Below are 18013 nucleotides of genomic sequence, written 5' to 3'. Positions count from 1 at the left end.
TAACTCTCAATTGCGTACTTTAGACAGCAAAACAATTTAAACTGGTAAGACTATTGCAGTGTTAAGGAATTTGAAGGAAGGTTTATATTAGATTGTTCTCCTAAACTGACTCAAATATTTCAAACACAATAATGAATCCTTTGATTAACAATATTTTTTAGAAACTAATACTTACATCAAGAGATTATAAGAACTCTTGCTTACACTGAAGGAAATGTCTCTGTAACTAAATTAACAATGACAGTTGTTTCATAAGGGCGTGACGTTTTACTGATATTTCCCTGAAGAAAGCTCAGTTTCATGCTAATACAGCAAAAATAGGTCAAAACTTGAAAGATGAGGATATTATACTGCAAGTTTTTAATGCAGGGAAAGATCAAATTTCCACCTGCAATTTTTGTGTTCATTTAATCTTTCCTGTAATAAATTACAGTACAATTGGCAGTGATTAGAGTACATTGCAATTTTCTTTTTAAAGATGCAAAAGGAGCTTCATGAACACAGCAACATTTTGAGTATCAATTTAAATTCCTTGGAGTGAAATTTTACCATCTGGGAAACGCTTCACACAATTTATTTTCAGTAACTCTTTGCAAAATATAAGGGCAGCACAGTTTTCACCAGATCTTTCTTTATCACAACTCTATAATTCCAATATGCTAACTAATTATAAAAAAATATGCAGAATCACACTTGAACCGTAATTGGGACAACTTTTGTGTCTGTTTTGCTTATTCAGGCTTTGAGCCTCAAACAGTTTTAGTAAATAACTCATTGAAAAGGTACATTTCTATTGCTAACCACACTTTTCAAAAGAGCCCTCACATTTGCTGTGCATTTCTGGGTCCAGACAGAAGTTCAAAGTCACCAAAAGACTATCCCATAAGAGAATATTCTATATACTTTCATTTGGCAAACATTATGCCACGTACAATTAAACAATGCAAACACCTTTCAAATTCTAGTTAAGTACCTCCTATCCTGTTACACTTCCTCATATATGGTATTCTAAAGCATTTAGCAGTACATCAGGTTTACTCATTCCAGAAATCCAGATACTAAGAATGTCAGATTAGTTTCCACATATTTAATATATTTATTCCCAACCGTACTTTAGATTTCATACCATCAACCAAATTCACTAATGTTTTACGCAGACAAAAGCTCAAATGATGGGTCATGAAAGAAAATGTGTCCTCCCAACCTCAAGCCAGGATCGGACTGTGGGATTTGCACTAAATCTGGAAAGGGTATGGACAGAAGGGTGGCAAAATGAATAGCTTCAAAGATCCACTGTAGCCACTGATGAAACCCTTTAGGTATCCTGGGCAACTCTAGAACTGTCTCCAGCACGATTCACAGATCCTACCCTTAGTGATGACATGCCCTGCCTTCACTTTATGTGAAATCTCCTCATAACCCCTACTAACACAGGAAGATATAATTGACCCTGAATGCTTCAGCAACAGAGATGATGACATAACACTTCACTGCAATAATCACGTAATATTTCAGAAATCATAGTTATGCAGAAAATTGGTAAGAAAATGTTGTGCAAACCAGATAGTAGTGATGTGATTATAGCTGTGATGGTCTGAAGTAGATGTCTCTTCCAAATACAACGTAATTCTACACGTTCTATTTATATACTGCTCTGAATCTACACAGGGCCAGCCTGTGTACTGCTCCTGATCTTCTGTGTATGTGTGAAAGCCTGCCATAAGACTTTACACCAGCTAGCAAGACAGCTGTTCCAGAACAGCAGACAGCCACTCTCCCTGAACTCTTTTCATGCTAGGGACCGACGAGATAAACCAATCCTCTTTTCTTTTGGCACATTATACATTACATATCTGAGAATACCAGGCAAGGAGGTAATAGGCTCAAATTATTTTGCATGAACTTGCACTCTTAAGAAAGGGTCAGACATATTGGAAATGGAACAAGTTTTTCTAACACCCCCATGGTTTTCTAACAGCCACCTACCCAGTAGGATTTGAGTAAACTTCTTCATTAGCATAACATGCAACGGACAACAGACCCTCCTCTTTCTCTTATTTCCCACAGCAGATTGTGCCTAACTGAGACAGATCATCTTTGATGCACCTCCATCAGAAGAGCCTGTGACTATGTGCCATAATTTAGCCCATAAAGTTTTCTGAATGCTGAGCGCTAAACATAAAATTTGGACTTACGTATTATTCTGTTTTTAAAAATTATATTTTTCCTGAGCAGAGATTGACTCCACATCTGAGGAAGCCACATAGAATGTGTTATTTCATCTATGGGCAGAAATTATTTTGCTTCTGGCATATACTTCAAAGCAATTTTTACAATCTGAAACAGAAATAAGTGATGTACTGTGCTAAAATGCCCCAAATTGATCTCTAGCCTTAGCAAAACAGGAAGCATGCAGATTTAAATGCTTTTTTAGAGCACAGAATAATCCTAAGTCTTGTCAGTTAAGTGTGCCAGTCCAATACAAATCTGTTTTAAATCACTGTTCAGACCTATCATGCACATGTTCTACTTTAGAATTATAGATGTAGTTCAGAATGATATCCCACTGGTTTTGAACTAATGTATTTGCCTCCAGTGTTTTTAGAAAGAAAAAGCTCTTCCACACTACTAATTTTTAATGTGTTGGAGTCTGATTCTATCTGAAATCTGCTAAACTCAGTATAAATATTTCCATTAATACGAATAAGTTTTGGATCAGGCCCCTAGAGAATTTTAACTGGTAATCAGCATTTTATACACATTTTCTTACTGAATTGCATACATTGTCAGTATCAAATATTGTATGACATCTTCTGAAGACAGTCATAGACATAGATATCTTACGAAATATTTTATTTTGCAAAATATATTTGCACATTTTGGTCTCTACAGTGACTTCACAGAATAATACAGAATACATAACAACAGCAGTAATTAAAATTTGTTTATAAAAAGTCTAATCTGTTTTTCACGTTATAAATGAATGAGTGGTAGCATGCAGAACAATGTGCTATACCCATTAAAAAACAATAGCAATTTATTTTATCTGTCTTTTAAGATAATGTAACTGCATTTATTTGATTTTACAGCAAAGGATAATTTAGGATTTTTTCACATAATCTTCTGCTCTTTTTGGTGGAAAATGTTACTTCAACCAGCAAAAGATTCATGAGATGTTGTTGTTGGTTTCTGTAACGCTTTCCTGGCGCAAGGTTTCTCAGCTCCAGAAAAGAACGTGTGGATGAAACTAGAGAATGTAAGACCCTACAGGACCAGGAGTTTGAGGTAGTCATTGGTGATGTGGAAAACAGAGATTTAAATCCCTGCTCAGCCCAGATACTTGAAAGAAGGCTTTTATAACATAGATAAGAATCCTAACCACCACATTGTTGACTGTTTGCTTTCTCTTTCTCTTCTTTCTCTTGCTTTTCATCTACATATCTCATTTTTCTTCTCTTTCTCACATGGTTTTGACAGGTAACAGCATTCCTAAGTCAGAATACAAAATACTTTTACATTTCTCATCAGATTTAGTATAATCATATCACTGACATTTACTTAGGAGAACCACTGGACCTACCGCCATATCTTTAGTTTATTTCAAGCTTAGCTTTCAAGTTTCCAGGGAGTAAATGAGGGGTACAACGAATGCTAAGAAATACATTTCTATTAGACGAAAAATTATTTGCTCAGAAACTTTTTTTTTCCCCTGTAACATCCGTGTTGCTATCCTTGGGTTATCAGATTTAGGGCTAAAATGACTAATTGCAGTGATATAGTTAGTGTCCTTTTACTGTTTCATATATTTTTCTCCTAACACTACTTTAATCACAGTATTCAGTAATCAATTCTTTAAGTTTAATTTGCTTACAGATAGGATGTTAATCATACAAGATCTGTTGTCTGTGGTATTGAGGCAGAACTTAGTTATACACAGACTGATTGGTGGGTTTTTATTTGGTCAAAATTACTGTAGTTCAGTATCAGTATATTAATATGCTGTTTAGTAGCATGAGTGGTCTTATTGGTTGTGATACAAAAGAACATAATGGAAGGAAAGTGCATATCCAATAATGAAACTTGGTTTGTAAATCCTAGGAAGAGTGGATATAGCTCCCATAAAAAGAAATAAAGCTCTCATAAGGAAAGCACATCACAGTATCTAATTTTAATGAGAAAAAAAAAATACTCAAGATATTATAATCTGTGATTATTTAAATTCCAAAAGGTGAAGAAACAACCATACGGTACTTTCTAAAGTAATTGTGCTGATTATTTATATAGCTGATATAAATATTTAAGGCAGTATCATCCATGGGGTAGTAAAAGGCAGAGTAGTCTAGACCTAAATACATGACATTATTAAACTCAAAGAGTGTCATTTAAAATTCTAAAAACCTAAAACATGCATTAAGAGTGTGTACTTCATCAAGATTCCAGGTAAGCACCACCATGAGATATTCTTGCTTTGATATTATTGTATGTACTACACTTTGTGATTGTGGTTTGCTTTCACTGCTGGAGAAAGAATATTTCCCCATGGCTACTGTTGCCATAGGTGATGTTCTGATTGCTGCTATACTGTGGAAGTTCTTGAGAGAAAGAATACGTCAGTTCAGATTTTTCTGAAATCCTGAAATAATAGTAAGTCTGGTTATTTCCTGAAATAATGATGAGTCTCATTATGACGCTTCATTGGAACTTGCAGAAGGTCTGTCCCAAAATTTTTCTTCCAGATTAAGCAAGGCACTTAGTACTTTGCTGCTGCTCACCTTATCTTTAATTGAGATTAGTGATATTTCCATTTCCCTGTCTTTTTTCAAAGTATGGCTACCTGGTAAGGGGCAACATGTCACTTAAGCATCAATGCCTTTGTAGTAACTGACCATGAGTATACTCTTACCTCTCCTACATGGATGGTAAGAAACAGTACTCCAGTTCTACCACTGGGAAGTAGATTAATTCAACATTTGTTGTAGAGTAAAAGCATGAAGAATACAGCAGATGAGGTGAGGACCAGATACTTGTTAAACCACCAAAATGTAGCTGCCTGCCTAAATTCTTTGAGTACTTCTGAGTAAGTGATACACTGTCCAAAGAGAACTTCCCTTGACAACACATAGACGCACTACGTAGGCAGATATGGGCTGTCAGGTCCACCAACTTGGAATGACAACATCAGGAGTTTTTTGCCTATAGGAATTATTAGAGTACGGTAAGCTCTGAAGGGGAGTACATCACTCAGAAAGGGAAAGAAAAGATGGGCAGACCATACATAATTTTACAATATGAAAAGAAATTTTGATGAATATTTATTATTCTGTGGTCTTGATATAAAACTACCTCCTAAGCTACAGAAAAGCTTGGGGTAGTATAGTCCATGCAGTCTATACTGCTCAAGAGAAATAATGTATGTTTTTACCTCTGTGAAAAATGCCTGCTAATACATGTGAAAACAGTCTTCCCCGTTCCCCGAACCTGTATTTTCAGCAGTATTTTTCTTTTTTTAATTTTGTTATCCAATTTCTTTCTTTTTCAGCGTTGTCTTTGTCTTGCCTACAAAGATGTTATAGGACACCTTTCACAGGAGGAGGGCAATTATGAGTATCATCTCACTTTTTCAGAGGGATGCCAGCAAACTAGCAAGCAGGTAGGGTTATTCTAGCTGATTGAATAAACAGCAAGCGATTCAAATAATTGTATATTTATGGTTTTAACAATTAGTTTTTCTGGAATTTATCTCAGAGAAGAAAAGCAAAACAATAAGCTTAGTTTTACAAAACCTTTATCTCATAGTCAGGCTTTCTGATACTCAACACAGTAAGAGGGAGAATTAGACCTTTTTCTATAGTTGAACTATTCAGAATCTATCTTTTCTTATTGTTTTCATTCTTCTGATTCTTCTGTGGTTAAGAGAAGCTGATTTATACTGAAGGCTTACAGGTGCATCTACATTAGTGTTTTAGCTTGGCTGGGAAATCTCTTGACAGTTCCCATTTAATGTGTTTTGGTTCACATCCTGGAGCAATCGCAGAATGCATGAATTGTATTGCTTCTGGCTGAAATCAAATGCAAAGATGGGCTTCAATGTGAGAGCTATACCTTTGCTGACTTTTTTTTGTAGAAAATACACATGATTTGTTCTTCTACCATTTTTAAGGTGCCACTCAACATTCTAAGACAATATTTTAAGAACCAGCAAGTATATGATACACAGGATTAATTTAATGAGATACCTTGACAGCTTGATAAATGAAAACCTGCTGGTGAACATTATATTTCAAGAAAAACTTAAATTTAAAAAAGAGAGCACACTGGACCCCAGAGAATTCAACTAAGTTGAATTTAAATAAATAAGATTTTAATGAAAGTGGTATTAAAAACACTACAATGAAATTAATTTTCCTATGTGTTTGGGTTTTCACATATAGCTTGAAGTTTTGCATGGAGACTCTTCTTTCTAAACAAGTAAGCATCTTACAAACAATTGTGCAAGGACACACTTCTCTACAGCCACTTAAAGCCTGACACCAGAAGCACGGGTCTTATTACCAAAGCTACAAGCTATCCAATACATTAAAAAAGAGACTGTAGATACCACTGCAAATTATTGATCATCAGAAGTGTGACATAAACGCCTTGATAAGACTGTGTAGAAGTCTATGTTTGATTTTTTTGATGACATGCGAAGTGTGTTGCCTCTACTGTTGCCAATATGGATTCTGGGGAAGGAGTATTATAGAGAATCCTGCCATTCCTATGAGATATGTCTGCAGACAGCAATTTTAAAATACTTTCTTTAAAAAAAATTCCTTCTGAGATGAGTAATATTATTCCTTGTGAGCTGTAAAAGATAGACCCAGAATTCTTCTTAACAGGGTACTTCAGCATGACTTAAGTATTAAGAAATAACATACATAAATAATGCCGCTACAGAGTAAGTCTTCAATACTTTCACTCTTGTAAATGTACAAACAGTAAATACCCACTAATAAGCCCCACAAAACATCAACAAAAGTGGGAGTAAGACTTTTATTTCAAATGATTTAACAAAGGGCTTTTCTTGATAGAAGTAAAATATGTGTAACTAGAAAAAAAAAATCCAGAATCCAAAAGAAAATGATCCTGGGCCTCAGGAATTAAGAATCTTAGTTCTATGAACAGTGCTGCTGTAATGCAGAAGATTGGTATCAGCTGGTGTCACAATCTGCTAGGTGCCAGTCACACAAATAAAAGCTCTAGAACATAAACAAGGGGCTCACTTTTCAGTCTTCTGAATTTTTAAATGATTGGAAAAAAGAGGTGCAACCCCCTCATGGGGATTAGATATTTAGTTACGTGTGGAACTCCTTGCAATAATATCTTGTGGGTACAAAAATTATACATGGGTTCAATGGAGAATGGATAAATCCATAGAACATAAATCTATAAAAGTTATGTAATACATAAGAAACACCCAGAAGGACCTTGGGCTTAGGAGGACCTTGGGCTGCAAATAGTTGAAGGCAGTAACGACATTCTGAAGAGGTGTCACTATGCATTTTTTTTGCAATTACGCATTTCCCAAAGGCATTCATATTTTGTCATTGTCAAATATGATACAGGGTAGCTAAAACTTCACTCTTACCCAGACCAACCTTTCTAATGCTTTTTATTTTATCTCCTTCTGGTATTGTTAAACTTACGACAATTTATTCATCTGGGTCTCTGATAGTTCTTAACGTAATTTCAGAGTACAGCTTTGTATCTTCCCCAGACATGGCCATCTGCCCCTGTCTTCTTCATGTGAATAAGTCCAAACTCTCAGTGAATCCTCTGCATAACTCTAAGAACGTAATGAGTCTCTGACCACATAAAAATTAGAAACAGAAAATAAAAATCCCTTTGATTCATACAACTTTACAATTAGAGCTACACTACAACTAGAAATACAAAATAAACACTGATATACAGAACCTGTATGTCCAAGTCCAAAATTAGGTATAACACATGGTGTTTCTATAGATTTTCAAATAAACCTCTTGACAGTTTCAATTTATATTATTTGTTATGTGACATTGTGCAAATATTTACTTCTACCAAAGCATAGAAATGCTCCTGAAAGCAAGAAATATTTTTAATTTTTTTAGAACTTGCCAGTATCTTTTTGAATTCTTATCTAATTAAAAACTATCAAATTAGCTACTGTATAGAAGTTATTCAATAACATCGGAAAAACCAGACGTAAATACTTCATCTTGGTTTATCGTAAGATCTATTCAGTCATTCTGAAACCATTCATGAAAGTGTCTCAGATTTATTTATTCCTGCTGAAAAAAAGGTTTATGAGGCTAGAATCAAAATTCTGGAACTCATGGTGTCATCTCCATTTTAGACAAAATGATAGTAGCTATTGCAGAATGAGAGAGATCTGGGTTTAATTTTCTCCTTTTACTGAATGGCATCAAACTTTCATTTTCGACAAGAATACTACCACCTGCAGTGTACTCTGATATGTGTCTCTTTTACATTGTTCAGCTAAAGCTGGTTATAAAATACCTAATTAATTAGCTAATGAGTAAGACTGAGTCTACTCTGGTTGCTGGATCTTCACCAAAGGTACAGAAGGCTTGTTTTCCCACCCATATAGAGCATTATTTTATACAGTGTGGAACAACATAAAAAGAGTGATTTATTACAGCAAATTATAGTACCAAAGAACAGCAAATAGAGAAAGATGTAGTTGCGTTACACACATGGAGAGTAAGCAAGATAAATAAAAATTGTCTTATTTCAGAAAGGTTTTACGAGAAAAGAAAACAGATAAAATTGTTACTGGTTGGTATGTAATACAGAGAGTTTGTGGTTTTTTTTAACTGGAAGTCACTAAGTATGCTCAGAGGACTAAAAATTCTTTTAAAAAAACAGGCATGTTTTTGCCATTTCTTTCAGCTCTAATCATCTCACATAGGGCTCAGAAATATAGCTGGTGAGCAGAAAGTTTTCTAAAATGTACCAACATTCTGGTAGGAAGAAGAAGTAGAAAACCAATTCAATATGAATAAGAGGACATGATAAAAATAAAAGAAAAATAGATTGAAATGTAAGATAGAATATTCTAAACAATGCTACGATCAGTTTAAATGCATTCACAGAGTCAAAGAAAACTGTACCAAAAACAATGCTGTGAGGAACTGAAGACTGAAACATCTTAGTGCTCTTTTCTCATACCCCTCATCTTGCAACGACAATTCTTGTGACTGATGAAGTTTGCATGAGCATCCCTCCAGAGCTTGGTCAATCTTATTTACAAAATGTCCAAAGGAAAGATAAGGAAACAATACAAGGCATGCTGACAGCCTAAAGACTAAAACGATCTCTCTCTGCAAATCATCCCACTACAAGTTAAGGAGTTATTTTGCTTTGAGCTTAGTAAAAAAACAAACAGCAAAGCACAGAGTTGACTAAGATGACAATGAGATAAATACGAGTATTGCCTATAGTTATTATGCTTCTAGAAATGGCTAAGAATTATAAACGAAACAATACAGAAAATGTTTTTTCTTTTGATCTTACATGTCAGGATAATTATTATAACCAAAAAAATGTACATTAGATATATATAAATAAAATTATATTGCTTCTATCAATTGCATTCATAACTTGTTCCTCCAAAGAAGCTTTTTAAAAATTCTTTATAGGAATAGTGTTGCAATATCTGATGTTCCTTCAGGAAAACATTTTACGATGTGAGGAAGCACTGTTAGGTGTCTGCTCTGTATCTCACAAAGAAGAGGACATGTGCAATTAATGAAGTGTAATATATTTTAATAGCACAAATAGATATGTACACAAACATGCGTATATTACTTTATGCTAAATTTAGGGGCAAAAATTGAGTAGAAAAAATAGCTAATACCTGAAGATGATTGTAATGTAACACATAGGGTTCCTAAGGATCCTGGGGAAAATCTTGCCCAATTTTAGGACAGTCTGAAAGAAATTCTCATCTCCAGCATCGTTACAGCATTGCTCTATTTCCTGTCTTCCTGCTTGCCAGATTAAGGCCTAATAATTTAGGCTTTCAAAATTAGTAAATGTATTTTACATAGTGCATGGGATTTTTTTCCCCTGTATTGTCAACTATTGCCAATTGCCTTCATTAATAGTCAGGAAATAACGGGGGGGTGGAAAGAGCAAATCCTTTGAAGAACAGCCATTTGAATAAAAGGCAGGCATGCACATTGCTCAACACATGTCTATCCACATGTGGTCAGATGGTTAAGAATTTAATTTGAAAAGAGATTAGCTGTTCACGTTATATCTTGTTTTATTAACACATCCAATACTATATCTGACAACAGGCCTTAGAGACCTATCTGCAGTTTTATTCCTTCAATATGCCTGCTTCAAATTGTTTTATTTTCATATTAGTTTACTGGCTTAACAACCAGAATGTCCACATAGTGACATGTGAGACAGTATGATTGGAGACCAGGTTCACACTACAGCTACTAAGTGGGTTTAGCCCAGAGAATTCACTTAAGCCTGAGAAAAGACTGAAAGATAGAACTGTATAGGCATTACTGAAGAGCTAGGTAACACTGTCATGAAGGTTAAGTTGGAAAAATATAACCATCTCCAACAAGATTATTCTTAAATTCAGGTGGCATGGGATTTAGGAGTTTATTGTATCTAATGTTTCATGCAAGCACTAGCACAGAAGATCGGTTTCTTGCAAAAAGATAGCTTGCTTTTGAATGGAACAACAGGAGTGAGTTTCACCTACAGCTTTCTAGGCACCACTTGATGTTTCTGCTATCAGATTTTTTGGACATTATACACTGCATTTTGACATATTTGTTAACAGTGAGATACAATTACAATGAGCTTCATGCAGTACACTGTTTCAAAATGGGAAGGTGCAAAGACAATAACAGTTAACAAATAGAAGTTTATACCATTAATTAACCCTACATTTCTCTGTTTATATAGGACAGACTTTATCTTTGCCTTGGATAACTATGCAGACTGGAATTAGAAGCAGTAAGAAGAAGGGCAACATCAGGAGACCTTAACATGCTACATCTGCTGGACAACTTAATTAGAACAAAAAAGAAATGGTATGAGACAGTACCGAGTATGAACCCCAGTAGCAGTTCCTGGAATGGCTCTACTACGTCTTACTAATTGCACTCAGTTGAACTTGGCTATAAACTGAAAGGAAAAAACAGATAATCTTCACAGATGAAAAGGCTTAAATTAACCTGGTTTGAAGAATGCCGTGGCAGATTTTGTTGTACTGTAATCAAGATGATGATGAAGACAATTAAAAATCAGAGAGAAGGGGGCTTGAATTTGACCTTGGGCATTTCATCTGGAAAAGCATTCTTAATCAAGGATAGGTCAGTACAGCCTCATAATACCATTTGTTTCAGATGTTCCCTCACTGGATGTGTAGGTGTCCCTATACAGGAGATGGGAATGCTTTATTTACCAGGATTTGTTGATTATGCTTATCTCATTACATGCTAATATCTTCCCCTTTCTCTGTCACTGGAAAACCCTGTGTTCTTTTGGTAATTATTAGGCATTTTTAACAGACAGTGTACCACGAACTTACATACAGCACACCTAAAAATACTCCCTAGCAAAAAAAGGTATTTTCTTCTTTCTTTGCGTTCCTTTCATTTTGTATTTCACTTCTGCTACAGAATCACAGAATCACAGAATGGTAGGCGTCAGAAGGGACCTCTGTGGGTCATCTAGTCCAACCCTCCTGCCGAAGCAGGGTCACCTACAGCAGGCTGCACAGGACCTTGTCCAGGCGGGTCTTGAATATCTCCAAAGAAGGAGACTCCACAACCTCCCTGGGCAGCCTGTTCCAGTGCTCTGTCACCCTCAGAGGGAAGAAGTTCTTCCTCATGTTCAGACGGAAATTCCTATGCTTCAGTTTGTGCCCATTGCCCCTTGTCCTGTCACTGGGCACCACTGAAAAGAGCTTGGCCCCATCCTCGTGACACCCACCCTTCAGATATTTGTAAGCATATATTAGGTCCCCTCGCAGCCTTCTCCAGACTGAACAAGCCCAGTTCCCTCAGCCTCTCCTCGTAGAAGAGATGTTCCAGTCCCCTCACCATCCTCGTAGCCCTCCACTGGACTCTCTCCAGTAGCTCTTCATCTTTCTTGAACTGGGGAGCCCAGAACTGGACACAGTACTCCAGATGAGGCCTCACTAGGGCAGTGTAGAGGGGAAGCAGAACCTCCCTTGACCTGCTGGCCACACTCCTCCTAATGCACCCCAGGATCCCATTGGTCTTTTTGGCAGCCAGGGCACACTGCTGGCTCATGGTTAACCTGTCATCCACCAGGACACCCAGGTCCCTCTCCGCAGAGCTGCTCTCCAGCAGGTCCGCCCCAAGCCTGTACTGATGCATGGGGTTGTTCCTCCCCAGGTGCAGGACCCTGCATTTGCCCGTGTTGAACCTCATCAGGTTCCTCTCTGCCCAACTTGCCAGCCTGTCCAGGTCTTGCTGAATGGCAGCACAGCCTTCCGGTGTATCCACCACACCTCCCATTTTGGTGTCATCGGCAAACTTGCTGAGGGTACATTCTAACTCTTCATCCAGGTCGTTAATGAAGAAGTTAAACAAGACTGGGCCCAGTACTGACCCCTGGGGGACACCACTAGTTTCCGGCCTCCAACTAGACTCAGCGCCGCTGACGACAACCCTCTGAGTTCTGCCATTCAGCCAGTTCTCAATCCACCTCACCGACCACTCATCCAGCCCACACTTCCTGAGCTTCCCTAGGAGGATGTTATGGGAGACCATGTCGAAAGCCTTGCTGAAGTCTAGGTAGACAACATCCACAGCTCTCCCTTCATCTACCCAGTAATTTAGTAATACCAAAACTTTTTATAATTGAATAACAAGCCTTGAAAAGTCTACATAGACATCACAGTTTGATCTTTTCATATCAGATCTTAATAAATGAGATATCTGAATAAGAAAATAATTTTGACAAATATGTGACCTACTTCAAATAGCAGCTTTGTCAATGTCACATAAAGGAACATTCCTGCAGCAGAATAAATTTTAACTCTAGGAATGCAACATAACCAGGAATTTTAGGCCACACCTCTGAACCAAGTTTCTAATACTTTCTAACAGCCAAATTAATATGCTGAATATCTTGCTTCTCTTGAAATAGAAAGATAAAACTGCAAGCTTATCTCTAAGTGTAGGGAAGTTTTTGCTTCAGAAAAATCGGGCTTGTGAGACAAAACAATTTGATCAGATGTTTACTTTAAAGAAAGATCTGAAGACACTTCTAGAAGAAACCTAAGGTGCAACTCAAATATTACTTTATCATTCTAGAAGAGAAAATATTACAGTCCATATAGGAAAGACTGAATTCTTGAATTGTACATTCTGGGTTGTTCTAAGGAACAATATAGCCTTCTTAGATGAATAAAATAACGCTACTCAAAGTCAGAAAACAAGACATGTAAAAAGAGTAAGGGCTACATTAAGGTCCTACAGTGGAAACAGACTTTGTAACTAAGAGAAAAACTCAGTAAATAACTTTAGGTACTACAACAAGATGAGAGAAAAACTGTATGCTCTTTTACAATGAATGGTATACAGAATTTATTGAAAATATAAAATTTTCATGGACTGAAAATAAACATTGCAATGAGATTGCCTACAGACAACTGCTTACATGCATCTGAGTACAGATCTATTTTCTGTTCTGAAACAGAACAAGAATATCTGCAGAACTGTCTTTAATTTCACTATCCAATTATACTCAGTACAAGAAGACATAATGAAGTTAATATGGGTTAGAGAAAGACCCATTATTTTGACTGATTAAGCAGAAATGACAAATAAAATAATCCAGAATCACTATTCAGCTGCAGTGTTGATCGTGCCAAGCTGACATTATGAAGATGGCCATGATTTTGCTGCCTTCAATCTTTAAAATTTACAGTTTCAAAAGAACTTCGTGGATGCATACAACAAGGCATAAAGCTATGCCATTAGAAAGGCACATCCCTGAAAGCCCAGACTGCCCTCTTCTGGAGTGAATAATCTTGCACATCCAGTGGTCCTTGTTCACGGTCAAAGTTATATGAGGATCCTCTCTCAAACGAAACCATCACCTGATTATGAGGTCTTTAATTTTTTGTTTGTGTTATCATACAAAAAGGCTACCAAACGTGTATTCAGATGATCAAGAAAATGACTAGAACCTTGTTATGACAAAGTTACATGCAGTAATGACCTCCTTGTGCAATGGAGCAGACTCATGTTCAGTATAGACAGTTTAATGGTAGTAGCTGATGTTATTTGGATCCACTGACCTCCAACTTGAGGTGAAATGCAATGCTATAAAAGCATGATCATTCACTCTGAAACTGAGAACACTTCTATGAAGTCAATGTTCTTGCTGCAAATAAAGCTGTGAAAATAGGTCATGCCAAATCTTTATTCACAGTCCGCCCTATGTACACTATAGCTAGAGTTTCCATCAACTTGTTGCAGGTTCTTCCACCAATCAAAGTTCAAAACAAATAACAAAATCTTTATCTTTACATTTTAGTTGCAGCAACCTGATATTAAGGTATCTTCTGCCATTCATGCAAATAACATACATGGTTTTGTTTCCACTACAAGGCCATCTGAACCCAAAGCCAAGCACATACTTACCATTATATGTGGACTATTCTCCAGCTAATTAATCAGAAAATGTCTTATACTGTCAGTCGGATATTACAGAGCTGTGGTAGAGTTCAGTGGTTCCCCCCTTGATAGAAACACACTTCTTGAAAATTGGGATCCCTGTTTCAAATCAGGGGATGTAGGGAATTAGCAAACAACAAGAGTAAAACTGTGATCCCCAAATATAAAAAGGAACTTCATCTAATCCACCAAAAGTTACAAAAGACTGATTCTTCTTTGGTAGCAGACTATTGAGGTAGAGGTAAAATGATGAAGATTTTAGAATTTGAATAATTATTTTGTTATATTCATCTCCTACTTTCATCTGACTGATAATAAATCATTGCAAGTCTCCTGAAGAAAACATAAAAAGCACTGAAATTAAGTAGGGAAACACTAATGCCTTATTTAGATGGCAGTTCCTGATTCAGAGATCCTGTAAAAAGAATTTTGATTGTTTCAAAGAAGGCAACAGAACTATTAGTTGCAGTTACCATGAAAATGGGTTTCTTCTGTATATTGTTTCTTTCTGGTCAGCCAAAAGACCCTTGACCTCAATAAGCATGATAAAATGATTTGTTGCTTATTGTTGATGATGCTTCTTAAAGAAAAAAAAAAGGAGACACAGATAAATGCCCAAGAACATAATATAGAAGGAAACACTCAAATGCGCACAAATCCTCAATTATTATTGAACCAAACATTCTTTTAAGGTGCAGATCTGCAAATTTTCAGAACAAGTTGGCAATTCAGATGATTATAATCAAGACATATGATGAACTGTAATTGTTGTCACTGTAGATCTGGAAAAGGGACAAGGAACCTTTCAGTGAAACAACAGCTAGCTAAAGCAGAAAAAAAGCTGTGGCAGAGCACTGCTTGTGCTACTCCTTGCTGACCGTTATTATTCAAGGTTCAGCCTTTAACAATGTAGGTAAGAGACACACCTCAGACTTTTCCAAGAGAGAGACAATTTTGATAAGTTCTTTCTGGATTTTGCTATTCTCTTTACACGTTAGTACTCCTTGTCTCTTGAAGAATTACAGTGCATCACTTATCATTAAGGAGTCAAAAGGACCTTCATGAGCAAAATAAAATGTTGGGTTTTTTTTATTCAGACTAAGATCATGTCTAATCTGTGATCCTATATATTACTTAAATAATTCTAGCACAGAAGCTATCGGGTGGAGGGGGAATTGCACTTTTACTATAATTATTTCATTTACAGATGGTAAATTAATTATTTACTTATGGTAAACTGTACTCTTGAGAAACTTGTAGAAGATGCTCAGAATGTCAGAACCAGTCATTTCTCCTTTGTTATTTTTTTCTTAGCTTTCTAGGCAGAGACAAGAGGAAATTCAGCTTCCACTCAAACCGTAAATCAAATCATCCACAGTTCTAATAAGCATGAGATTATAGTTCCAATTTCAGACTAAATGAAATGCAGTGATTAAAAGTTACTGAGAGCAGTCCATTGTAAATTTAATGAAAGATAAAAGTAAAGCAAACCCAGATATTACGAAGAACTTAAGCAGAACTATTCAACAGCAGAAATCTGGAGTTCATTATCTAACTCCAATGCAAGTTCTTTCTGTTTTCTTGGTTTTGCTTTTAAACATCAAGACATATTTAGCATCTTTCAACTACCCAGAATAAAACTGTGATCACCAAAGAGAATTTACAGTAGAAAAACCAATAACAACAAAACCCACCTCAAAACCTAAGGAATCAAATGACCCCAGACCTAGGAATAAAAGATACTATTCAAATTAATTATTTCCAGTTAGGCTTGAAAAGATTTGCTATATCCATGAATATAAGCACTTTCTTTTAATTTCAAAGATAATGACACAGCAAGTCCAAGGAAAACATCCTGAATAATTTCTGATCATTTTAACTCTTTCTTCATCATAACAGATAGGATATCTCACTCAACTTATTTCACAACAGTTTGTAAAATATAGTCTTTCTTTGATCTAGCTATGATATTTTTTTTATCATTTAAAAGCAAGTTTTCAGAATTTTCAAACCCTAACAATTAAAAATGTAGAGGATTCATCTCATTTGTAGACCAATGCTACAGAAGCCAACTGATAAGTTCATACTGAATTTTAACATTTGTATTACTTGCTTTTATAGTAATCTACTTCTATTTATATCTTAAATACAGTATCCCTTTAAAAGAAGCAACTCCATCTACAGATCACATAAAGTAGCTATGAAAGACATTTGTTTCAATACATCAGCTTTCTCAAATACTATGCTTCTCTGCTACAAGTTTAGCCTAAATAAAGCAACTTGCATATGAAATTTGAAGGGACAGAAGTAACTAAATGCATGGTTTACTGACACTTTCTTGCTCCTGAAGTTTTGATCTGCGAAGAAGGAAATATTTTAATCCTTGTTAAAACATTTTCATTATATAAACCCCTATACACAGATAAAACCTTCACAGTTACAATCTCAATATCACTCTATTCAATTCTTATCATCAGAGCAAATATGTTAAAGATTTGCTTTAACGAATCCCATTATTACCGCAGAAACAATGTCAGGTTACTTAGAAATCTTCCCCTCCTCATCTTTACTGATGGTTACATAATAATTTCTCATAACATTTTTGCAACTTAAAATTCATATTGAAATATGCTGACCACACTATGATGAAAGCAGATGTGTACCTGAATCATCATAATTTCATAAACTACAATATCTGATTTCCAGGCATTTCTGTAAAACAAAGTTTGGTTTGTTCAAACTATAACATTCAAGAAAAAGTATATTTTAATATTATAGGTTATGAAATACGGGAACCCTTTGTTGAGCAGCAGAAAAAAAAATCAGGAAGAATTTTGTGTATTTTTGCTGAATGTATTTCACTACCAAAGACAATAGCAATTCCAACTTAAACCCGTAGAGGTATGATTTGATAAAGCTTTGTTGATAAGCAAAGTAAGCTTTTTTTTTCTATACCTGGAAGTTCTCTCTCTTCCACACTGTATTCCAGAGATCCAAAGGAATAATTAGCTGGACTGATTGCAGGAGTAGAAATAAAACTTGTACAGCCAATGGATGAGTTGATTTCAAAATAATTGTGGCTGTGATTCATTCGGTGAAATTCCAGAGAAGATACTATTGATGTGCGCTGCTTGGGCTACAAGAAAAATAGAAGTTTGAAGTGAAAATTACAGACTTTTTTATAGTTTTCATTACTTGACATTTAATGAATTTACCTAGGGTTTCTCTCTTTTTAGTGTTTTAATTTGGCTCAAAATTTATACTAGTAAAAATAATTTCATATGACA

General features: G+C 35.8%; 1 protein-coding gene across 12 annotated transcripts in view; it reads right to left on the bottom strand.

The window, feature by feature from the left end:
• ANKS1B (ankyrin repeat and sterile alpha motif domain containing 1B) overlaps nucleotides 1–18013 on the bottom strand; it is a 457460-nt gene that overhangs the window by 255265 nt on the left and 184182 nt on the right. For all 12 annotated transcript variants that reach the window (XM_075427661.1, XM_075427668.1, XM_075427657.1 and 9 more), the window contains one exon: nucleotides 17682–17862. In XM_075427661.1, the coding sequence (XP_075283776.1) occupies nucleotides 17682–17862 (181 nt within the window). The remainder of the gene's footprint in view (nucleotides 1–17681; nucleotides 17863–18013) is intronic.

Source organism: Opisthocomus hoazin, chromosome 8 (genome assembly GCF_030867145.1).
Source record: "Opisthocomus hoazin isolate bOpiHoa1 chromosome 8, bOpiHoa1.hap1, whole genome shotgun sequence".
Taxonomy (NCBI): domain Eukaryota; kingdom Metazoa; phylum Chordata; class Aves; order Opisthocomiformes; family Opisthocomidae; genus Opisthocomus; species Opisthocomus hoazin.
The sequence above is the reverse complement of the archived record's forward strand: the minus strand, read 5'-3'. Positions and strand labels throughout refer to the sequence as shown.